The sequence below is a fragment of the Micromys minutus genome (genome assembly GCF_963924665.1).
Source record: "Micromys minutus genome assembly, chromosome: 9".
NCBI lineage: Eukaryota > Metazoa > Chordata > Mammalia > Rodentia > Muridae > Micromys > Micromys minutus.
The window spans coordinates 64171529-64182203 of record NC_137978.1 but is presented as its reverse complement, the minus strand read 5'-3'; the positions used below and the strand labels follow the sequence as shown (position 1 = coordinate 64182203).

General features: G+C 54.5%; 1 protein-coding gene across 2 annotated transcripts in view; it reads right to left on the bottom strand.

Moving 5' to 3' along the window:
• Window positions 1–1602: 1602 nt before the first annotated feature.
• Window positions 1603–10675, bottom strand: part of ACOT7 (acyl-CoA thioesterase 7) — a 76713-nt gene continuing 67640 nt past the window's right edge. For both annotated transcript variants that reach the window (XM_080921378.1, XM_080921377.1), the window contains exon 9: window positions 1603–1986. In XM_080921378.1, the coding sequence (XP_080777504.1) occupies window positions 1888–1986 (99 nt within the window). In that variant the 3' untranslated portion in view covers window positions 1603–1887. The remainder of the gene's footprint in view (window positions 1987–10675) is intronic.

Genomic DNA, 10675 nt, shown 5'->3' with positions numbered 1-10675 from the left:
TGCTCCCATGTGGAGCTCCAGTCAGAAAGGATGGAGCCGACCATCTGGCCCCTCATCAGGCGACAGACACAATGGCAGTTTTCTAAGCGACCCGGGGTTGTGTGGGACAACAGGACTGTCCTTTGGCTTCCATAGGCTGGCAAGCTCTGTGCCCATAGGAAGGTGGGTCCTGAGGATCAGACCTACATTAATTGTGATCCAGTAGCTAGCTGCCTGGTGTTTGGCAAGCCACCCTCAGTAGCTTACCTTCTGTGCCCTCCAGGGTCAGTGGAGGTTGGTTTGCTATGGGGAAAGGGTTTGCACCCACATGGAAGGCCCTGGGGTTTCTAGGCGTGGCTAGAGCTCAGAGAGGGCCCCTTTGTAGACAGACCAGCTCCCATCTAGGCAGCTGTGGTTATAAATAGATTGCCAGCAGAGGGCAGTTGTAATCAAGTGTGGCATTTTAATGCTGTGTCTATAAAGGACATGCCTCAGGGAGCCTAGGGCTCAGGTCCTGCTTAGGAAGCAGTGACTGCGTCTTGGCAGTTTGTGCTTTCCGCTGGCTTGAGAAAGCCTCAGCTCTGCATGAAAGGTGCCCTTGTGGCATAGACTGGGGATCCCAACGTTGCCTAGGGATCTGAGGGACAGGCAGATTTGACTAGGCTACATGTGGGAGAGCTGGTCCCCTCTCATTACTTCCAGGCAGGAAGTGGCCTGGGACCCAGGCCGAGACATATTATGAATGTTGAGTCTCTTGGCGGGCCTATTTACACATCTGGAGCTGGGCTCTTCTTCCAGGGGCCTCAGGGAGCTGTATGGCATGCTGCAGCTGTTGGCAGGACAGTTTTCCTCCGTGCGGTAGGACAGCTATTTGGGCTTCAGGGACAAACCCAGGCGCCACCTCTGGCTGTTTGGTGGGCAGGAGGTAGAGTCCTGGCACCCGGAGAGACCTTGGTGGTTTCTTGGTGCCCCACCAACCTGAGGCAGCTGGAGCACAAACATGCACACATGCATACATCCTGATGACATGACACGGACAGCTGCTCCACACCCCACGTCTGCCGCTACATACGGCAACACAGATGTGTGTGCACTTAGCCTCACAGCACATACGCATACAGTAAATCAGACATGTTCCACAACACTCACTCACGCACACCTGAGAGCACACAACCCCCAACCTGCTGTTGTACAGCCACACCCTCCTCCCATTTCCAGGGTGCTCTCCAGTGGCCCCTGCCTGAACTGCCGGCTTCTCTAGCATGCCACCTCCCACAATGTGGCACCTGGACCTTCTTTCCAGGCCCTCAGACCAGACAGTGCAGACTCTCTCCACCCACTGCCGCCGTCAGGTATAGAGAAGGACAAGAAGCCCTTGTTAGGGGAAAGCATAAGGCTCGGAGGCAGCATCCCATGAAAGCCATAGGGTCAGTGGGGTCCCAGGGCTCCCACTAGGATGCAAGGCCCAAGAACACCTCTCAGTTTCCAGAGCTGGTGCTGGGAGGGATGGGGCCCTGAGAGGAAGGCAGTGAACTCACAGGAATGGAGGGCAGGAGGCAGACCTCCAGTGAGGAAAGAGACCCCCCTCAGACAAATGACCACCTAGGCTTTGTGGGTCCAGCCAGACAGCAGCTTTATTGTGATGCTGGCTTCTTCAGGCCAGTCAGTGTGCTCTGGTGTCCACGGTGGCCTTTGGGACAACGCTGGGGAGCAGTTACTGGAGGGATATAAATAAAGCTTTGGGGCACAGGTTCTGGGATGGGCCATAGGTTAACACTGCCACACAATACTTCACACAACACCTCTCAATGGAAATTGTGGGTTTGGCCAAGGGGGTAACTTCTAAGTGACTGCACACAGGGCTATTGCCACAACCGTGCTGACCCAGGATGGGAGAGAGGAAGACACCTAGGGCTGAGGTTCTGTGTGGCCCTGTCGTTTCGCCTTCATCTGCAGATAGCGGCCTTTGCCTTCTTCAAAACGCTTCTTCTCGTCCTCCGTCTCCGGCTGTGGCACACAAAAAAGGATGCATTAGAGACGCCAGAGAGCTCATGGGTGTCTGCACTGTCACTGGAGGTGCTAAGGACCCCTGCCAAGGGGCTTCAGGGTGCCAGGCACTGCTTTGCCACACATCCCCCAAAATGTGGAGTCCTAAGCCCAGGCTCTCTGGGGATGGACTGGGAGGTTAGAAAGTTGTGTGTGTGTGTGTGTGTGTGTGTGTGTACAAGTGTCATAAAGAAAAGAGGGATTGCCCCACCCCAGGGAACAATTGCCCAACCTTGTTTCAAAGGGAAGGCAGGGACACTGTATGGGCTATGGCCTTGAGATCAGGAGCGACAGTCCCATCCAGTGAGGAGGGACCTAGCACCTTGCCCTAGACCCTCAGGGGTCACAGCATCAGTGGGCACGGGCAGAGGAGCAGAGCCGTAGGCTGGGTTTACAGGGGGTGGTCCTGATGGATACGTATCTACGGCCTGTTGGGACTTCATTTCAGGATGGCCTGGCTTCACCACAAACCCCTGGGCAGATGTCACAGTAGCAGTGGGAAGGTCACTTTTGAGGTCTCATCTACCTCAAGCTCCATCTGGCCAAGGCGCCTGGTCTAATGAGCTGTGCTAATTCTGCTGGGAAGCATCTCGTTGTGACACCATGAGGGTATCCAAAAGCCAAGGAAACGGGGCAGGTGCCCTTCATCCAGAACGACACCAAGTCCTGGCAGCTAATTTTAGCTCTACATGCTTTATAGACGTGCAGTACATTGGCAAAGGAGAGCTACCAGTCAAAGGACTTAATGTCAAGTCACACCAAATATTTCCTTCCGCCAGCCTCCCCCAAATTGCTCTCTAAATGTCACCAGGTGTAAACTGTCCAGGCTGTACCAGCCTGGAGCCAATGAGATGTGAGGTATTTAAAGACAGTGACATGCTTCCCACAGCGGTTCTGGTTCCTGTTTGCAGTCTTAGGTGCATATACAGAAACAGAATCTTTTGTTTTTTCAAATAGGGATTCTCTGTATATTCTTGGCTGCCCTGCAACTCAACAGTGTAGACCAAGCAGTTCTAGAACTCTAGAGATCTGTCTGCCTCAGCTTCTGGAGATTAAAGGTGTGGGCCACCATGCCCACCCACACGCAAGTTTAATTAGGGTTGCCCTACACAGGGAAGAAAGCTCTTCCCAGAAGACTCGAGGGTCCGAATAAAAAGTTCAGAGCAACTCCCTTGTTAAAGTACTGCTTTTCTGCAGCCAGGGCACATGCGTGTGAGCACCTGTACACTAACTGATCTCCACAGAAAACAAACTAAACCTATGTGCTTAGCCCAGTTAAACTGAGGCTTTCCCACACTGGCTTGTTCCAGCATCGTCGATCAGGTGGCTGGTGCCGTGCTTTGTGCTGATCAGCCTGCCTCATGCTCCTCTCGCTGGTCAGCCTGCCTCATGCTCCTCTCGCTGGTCAGCCTGCCTCATGCTCCTCTCGCTGGTCAGCCTGCCTCATGCTCCTCTCGCTGGTCAGCCTGCCTCATGCTCCTCTCGCTGGTCAGCCTGCCTCATGCTCCTCTCGCTGGTCAGCCTGCCTCATGCTCCTCTCGCTGATCAGCCTGCCTCATGCTCCTCTCGCTGATCAGCCTGCCTCATGCTCCTCTCGCTGATCAGCCTGCCTTCATGCTCCTCTCGCTGGCCTCCACAGCCAGGCTACAAGCCCCCCAGTCTGTGGGGCTTAACTACAACTGCGGATGTTCTGAGTTACCAGATAGCCCTGAGCTCTAGGAGGCTGGGGTCCTTGTTGACTTTGGCACAAGGAAGAAGCTGCCTGAGTGGGGAAGAGATGGACCAGGGGCCAGGAACGCTACAAGGGAGGTACACTGGTTCCCAGGGTGCATTTGGACAGAGCAGCCACAGCACACCTAGGAGACAGGTGACAATAAAGAAACCATTGACTTTGATCTCTAGGCTGGCTGGCAACTCCACAGAGGAAAGGTTACCATCACCCAAGGGACATCAGGAGCCCAGGAGGGCTCCAGGCTTGTTCTCAGAGGACAGATTCTCCTTCAGAGACCCTTGACGTGGCAGGCAGCTACAGTGCAGGAGTCTAGGTGGAGGCTCTGCAGCTCACCTGCTGTGCTACTTTGGGCAGTTACACAACCTCTCTGTGCTTCCTTTTTCATCTTTTCTTTTTTTAAACAATATTTATTTACTTTACATATGAGTCCACTATAGCTGTCTTCAGACACACCAGAAGAGGGCCTCAGATCTCATTACAGATGGTTGTGAGCCACCATGTCGTTGCTGGGATTTGAACTCAGGATCTCTGGGAGAGCAGTCGGTGCCCTTAATCACTGAGCCATCTCTCTAGCTGAAGTAACTTTCTTGCTAGTTTGAAACAGGGTATCATGTAGCCCAGGCTAGCCTGGAACTCGCTAGATAACCCAAGCTGGCCTTGGACTCTTGATCCTCCTGCCTCTACCTCCAGAGTCCTGGGATATTAGGTGTGCACTACCGTACCAGTTTATGCCGTGATGGGCATCCAACCCGGGGCTTCCAGAATGCCATGCAAGGACTCTGCCAACTGAGTTACGCCCTGTGCTGCTCTCTCCAGCCCCGCTTCTCATCTTCCTGTGTACGGCGCTGCTCCTAGGGAGTTAGGGAGGCCGCTGCACAGGGACTCCAAGGAGCCTCCTCTTCCTCACTCTCATCTCTACCAAGTTAACCCCAACATAACTCAGTCCTCCCAGGGTAAGGGGTAGCCAAGAGTCCAGGGCCTAAAGGTGCTGAAAGCTGGTAGTGTTCCAGCCATGCTCTATACGGTGCTGCTTGGTTAGCCTCAGCTAACCTTAGACGATGACAGCAGCGCCCTCATCAGGAGTCTGGGTGCGACTACATGTGGGGGCTGGACGGAGCTGGTTTCCTAGACCTTCCATTCCTCCCAGTTGAACTGGCTCTCCCCTTGTAAGCACAGGATAATCCTAATGGCCATGAAGGCAAAGTTCCTAAGTGTTTGCCACCAGGGATCAGTCTGACTGTGATTCCCTGTTGGCTTCCCTCTGAGAGCTCTCTCTCTGGCTATTGTAGGGGCCTGTGAAGGACGGTCTCACAGCACAGGCCCCCAGAGAATGGCCTAGCAGCCCCTCACCCTAGAGTTTCTAGCCCCAGTTTCAACTCTTCCAACAAGGCAATATTCTCCTTGAGCAGAGTCATGAGGGACCCTGGCTCTTAGCCCAGGGGTGGCCTGGAACTTAGACCATCCATAGCCACAGCCTATGCGATGGACGAGAGTCATCAGCAAGTGGGCCATATATGGCCAGCAGAACCCAGGTCACCTCAACTAAACGCCAGACCCTCCACATCCCCAGAGAGGCAGCAAGATGGCATCACAACATATCAGGAAAAGCCAGACCCAGGACGATCTCAAACTCCGAGCATATGAGGAACCTTCCTCCTAGACAGTGAGGTTTGGGGGGGAGGGAGAGAGAGAGAGAGAGAGAGATATGAGGGGTCATCGGGGCAGGGCCAGGGAAGGTGAGGAAGGTGCCCATGGCCAGCGGTGACAGAGACTGCCTGAACCATTCTCTATCACAACCCACAACCTCAGCAGCCAACAGGCCTTAGTAGTTCCAGAATGTGTGCCTCGTGGCACAGGATGTTTGTGTGACCAGGGCACCAATGGTTGGACCCAAGGAGGCATGAGCCAAAGTGTATAAAATTGGAGCAGCCAGCTCAGGGCAGAGGGCAAGGCTGGGGTCTGCTACTGGGCCTTGAAGCTGCTCTCATGTGTCTCCAAGTTCAATGTCTGCAGTGACCTCGTCACCAGGATCTGCCCTCAACAAAATGAACGCTGCCTGGTGATGGCTGTGTGGGTGGGTGGCCAAGCCTGTGAGAACCTGTGAGAGAATGTGCCGACTGATGACACGTCACCTGTGTCATTAGGGACTGTGGCTTGCTCTCAGACTCCTGTGCTCAGAGACGGGAATTTAAGCAGGCCAACGACTCAAATTCTACTTCACTGCCATCTCAAGATGACAGAGGCTTCTCTCCCCTGGAGGTCCTATCAGGACAGCACAAGTCCACAGCCTGCCGGGGAGATAGCAGAGGCAGGCAGGGCCTGTCCCACCCAGTACCTAACAGAGCCGCCATGTCCCTGCTGGGTCTGGAGCTGACAGAACAAGACAGATGGCTCCCTGTGCACAGCCCTCACCATGGCGCAGCTGCCACTTCCTGCAGCCCGACCCCCTCCGCAGCAAAGTAAATAAACACATACGGTGCACATTTCTCATGAGCTAGGGAGGTGGGAAGAAAGCCAACGCTTTTCCATGAGAGACCTAAGGCTGTCAACAGGAAGGAAGAAGCTGGTGGCACAGGACCATGGGCAGCTCTTGGCTGCCAGACTAGCTGCCTGCAGCCACAAGTAGGTTCCTCATGCCATGACTGTCGGCTTGGGCTGTGTAGGATGGAAGGCACCCATCTGGAAGGAGGGGAGGCTGACACAGGCTTGAGTCTGCATCCACTGACCTGGTTGTGAAATCTCACATGCACTACTGCCAGGCTCCCTCCCCATGAAACAATTCCGTGGGACACTTGCAGTGTCCCCTGTGTGTCCTGGCATTGTGCGCCTCACACATGTTCTCAGGGTCTGAGGCCATGTGCACTGGCTGCAGGGCGCTCACGGAGGCAGGCCTGGGAGGAGAGCCCAACAGTCCAGGGTCATCTAGGTCAGCTGGGCCAGAGGAACGGAAGGCCCAGGGTGACATTCCCCAGCCGTAGGTTAAGATATGTTGCCTTCTGGATGCTCAGGCTCTGCCTGGCACTGGGTGCCAAGCCCTCCCCCTAGGGGCCTGGCAGCTCCAGCTCCAATCTGCATCTCTTCCACAGGGCCTGCCAAGTGCCGTCTTCTGGGCCTGCTTCCACCAGAGGAAAGCCTGTGGCTTCCAGGGCCACACACTACAAACAAGGATTTTCCGCATTTTCCGTGCTTCCATACATTTGGAACACAGTGCAGAGGGTGAGTGGCTAAGCCCTGCCCTCTGCATAATCAATAGCTTGTCCTTTGGTAATTAGTGAGTGCCCGCTAAAAGGAGGCATCCAGTGGTGACAAACACCTTCCTGCTAGCCTGAGGGACACAAACCTTAATTAGAAGCCACACAGTGAGCTCTCTCCCATGTTCCACAAGAGAAGTCAGATGGGTGTGGTCTGTGGGGTGGTCTGTGGGAGCAGTGTGTGTAGGCCGTCAGGCCAGACCATGAGACTCACACAGGCCTCACGTTTCCCTAGTGGGAAGAAGAGAGTACAGGTCCTGTGCCTGAACACTGGCTGTCTGTTCTTCCCTGTGTCTATCTAGGGTTCCTGGAAGAAATCTCATCAACCCGCTCACCAGCAGCCCCTCTTGCCTGCGAGGATGGGCTCACACCTAGCATACACTGTTCCCACATGGCTGAGAAATCCCGTTAGAAAGGCCACCAGAGAAGGCTATTGTTAGAGGCAGAGGGTTCGCTGTGTAAAGGGAGGAGCCAGCCCGTGACGGTGCCTCCCACGGAATGGACTTCTTGGTCGGTTGTCTACACAGCACAAGATAATAAGGGTGGTGTCACTGGCTAGGCCCGGACAGGGACAGAGTGGGTCCTCATCTCAGGTTCTGCCAGGGACCTTCTCACCCTGACAGAGGCGACACCTGAACCTGGATCTGGCAGAATAAATCAGATTTGATACAAACAACAAAGTCCTGGCTGGAGGGATGGCTCATCAAGCCAAGAGCACTCACATGGACAGCACCGGCTGCCCTTCCAGAGGCCCTGAGTTCAGTCCCCAGCACCCACATGGTGGCTCACAACCATCTGTGATGGGATCTGACGCCCTCTTCTGGCACGCAGGTGAGCACTCATACACATAAAAAAAAAAAAAAAAAAAAAAAAAAAAAACTTAAAAAAAAACAACACAAACCCAAGGAAGTCATAATCCACACAGACTGATACCATCTGCCAACCAGCTGCAGCAAGCGTGACTGCATAGCCCGTGCACTCAGGGCCAGGAAACTGCCCAAAAGCTCAGCCTTTCTGCTGGCAGCGGATGTCTCACTGATTCTACTTTGTTTACACACACACACACACACACACACACACACACACACACACACACACACGCCCATGAGTGGAGCCCTCTTTGTACCCTCCCCCACTGCAAGCTCCCAGGACTCTCTCAGAGGGCTGAGAGCACATGGAGTGCTAACTGCTGCAGAGGTATCCTGCCCCAGGACATAGCACAGGTCAGAGCTGGCCCATCTTGCCTCCCACTCCTACCACTTCCCTTCTAAGACCAGGACTCAGTGGGCTGGGACACACTCCTCCTCTTGCCTTTAGGAACAATTACTGGTGGGTCTCCCTGTATGACTCTCCTGGCCACTGGGCTGGCATTGCTCCTCCATCAGTGTGGTACCCTTGTGGCCTCAGTGCTCTGTGGCCAGTACCTCTTGTGGATCATGAATGGAGGTGACAGGCCCTTAATCCAACTTATGGGACTGGCCCTCATGGAGCCCTCAGCAGACAGCCGGGCTGACCAAGTTCTGTGAACACCATGTGTGTGGTAGTCTGGCCTGCAGCTTGGAGGGCAGCGGTAGGTGAAGAGACTGGGGTGCAGGCAGAGGCGGGCCCTGGGGAAGAGGAGGTATCCTCTCAGCTGGGCAGCCTCCTGAGGCAGGACAGTACTCATGCCTTCTTGGAACAGATGTACCAAGATGCTGCACTTCCTGCTTTGGCCAAAGGCTACTAAGAACTACACTCTGGCCAAAGAAACATAGGAGAGAGATACAAGGCCTCCGATTCCAAAGACAGTGACAGTGTCCCAGCACCAATGTCCTGTGCATGGTGAATTCTCTATGCTTGAACAGGGCCCCTCTGAGCCTGCAGAAGCCTGTTGACCGAGGTATCTTTGCAGAGATTGGAGCCCCTGCTCCCCTTCCCCAGGATAAGGACTTCAGTGAGAACCTTTCTATTTCCTGGAAGCAGGCTGTATGTCTCTTTGCAGTGCTGAGCCAGGAACTGTAACCTCCCTCTGCCCCTGGCTCTCAGAGCCCAAAGAGACAGATTAGAGAAAAAAACTGTGTTTCGACCTCTGTGGAAAATGGGAGGCCATGGGGGTAACTATCTGCTCATTTCCATCACTGGCTGGTACGGTGTGGTCACAGTGTGAACCAAAGGCCAAGCTGGTTCACAAATCCTCTGGGCTGATGCAGAGTCGCCTGCAAGGAGCAGGCCCAGCAAAGCAGGTGGTTCTCAGTCACACCGCAGGTACCTGGCCCAGAACCTGAATGGAGGCCGTTGGCCCCAGGGCCAATCAGCAGGTCTGATTCAAAGGAGGTACAGAGAAGAGGTGAGATACTCTTTCCTGGCCTAACAGTGCCAGCCAAAGTCCTGGGAAGTCACTGTCCAGCCCTCATTGGTCTAACCATCAGGATGAGGATGGCAACTCCTACCTCGGTATGTGCCACACAGATGGACGTGTTCCGGCAGCCGCAGACCCTAACCACCTGCCCCTTCCACTCCTCTGACCCTCCCTCCAACAAGGAAGGAGCAGATGCTTCCCTCAGGCATTCTGTCACATCGCCACAAGGTGCCAACATCAGCCTAACATCAGGGCTCATGGCAAACTGCCTGGGGATTTGAGCTGCTGCCCTGGGAGTGGACCTTTCGGGCTGGAGGGATGACTCAGTGGTTAAGAGCACTGACTGCTCTTCCAGAGGTCCTGAGTTCAATTCTTAGCAACCACATGGTAGCTCACAAACATCTGTAATGGGATCTGAGGCACTATTCTGAAGATAGTGACAGTGTACTCATATATATATAAATAAGTCCTTTTTTTTAAAGTGCGTCTTTCACTGGTCCTTGGTTGAGCTCCTCTGGCTATGAGCAAGCCTCGTTTTGGGAAGGAGAAAGTTGGCAGCAGTCTTGATTCTTTCCCTGCCCTCATCTGAACCTGGACCACGTGCTCCTGTCACCTGAGGACTATGGACTAAGGCAGAGTCTGGCCCGCCTGCTTGTGTGCCATCCATAAGGTGCACACAACCGGGCATGAGCGGTGCCTCCACGGGCTGGGCACTGTGACAATGCAGCTGGCTCTCTGCAATTGAATTCAGGTTTTCTGAGAACATATAAGTCAAATCTTCTTTGTAAGCTCCCTACCTCCTCGGACCCACGGCTGGGCCCTTGAGTTGCAGCAGTCTAACTGGGGCAAGTTCTGGCCACACGAGGGACCAGAGGGGTCCTCAGCTCAACACTGACCCCATATGGGTCTTAATTTCCCCAAAGCACTTCCCTTACCCTGGCCAAAAAGAAAAAAAAAAAAAATCACACAGTAGAGGTACTGGGTGCCAGGGAGCCACAGGTCCTGAAGCACAGCCCGCTCTCCTAACATGCCTCCCCACTGCCCACAGCTCATCCCCACTCCAAGGTTAACGGGAGGTAGAAGGTGTGGGCCATGCCTGGGTACGGCAGCAACTGCAGGCACCCTGGCACACACGCCCTCCCCACATCAGGAAACACCTCCACAGAAGTGAAGGAAGCTGCATTCCATGTCAGCAGGGCCCTGGGGAGAAAGCTAAAAATAGAAAGGAGCCCGAAGACGGCTGGCAATGGGGGTGGGAGGCAGGCGGGAGCAGGAGGGGCAGCGTGCACATGCGTGTGGCTGTGTGCAGTCCACGTGTGTACCGGGGCC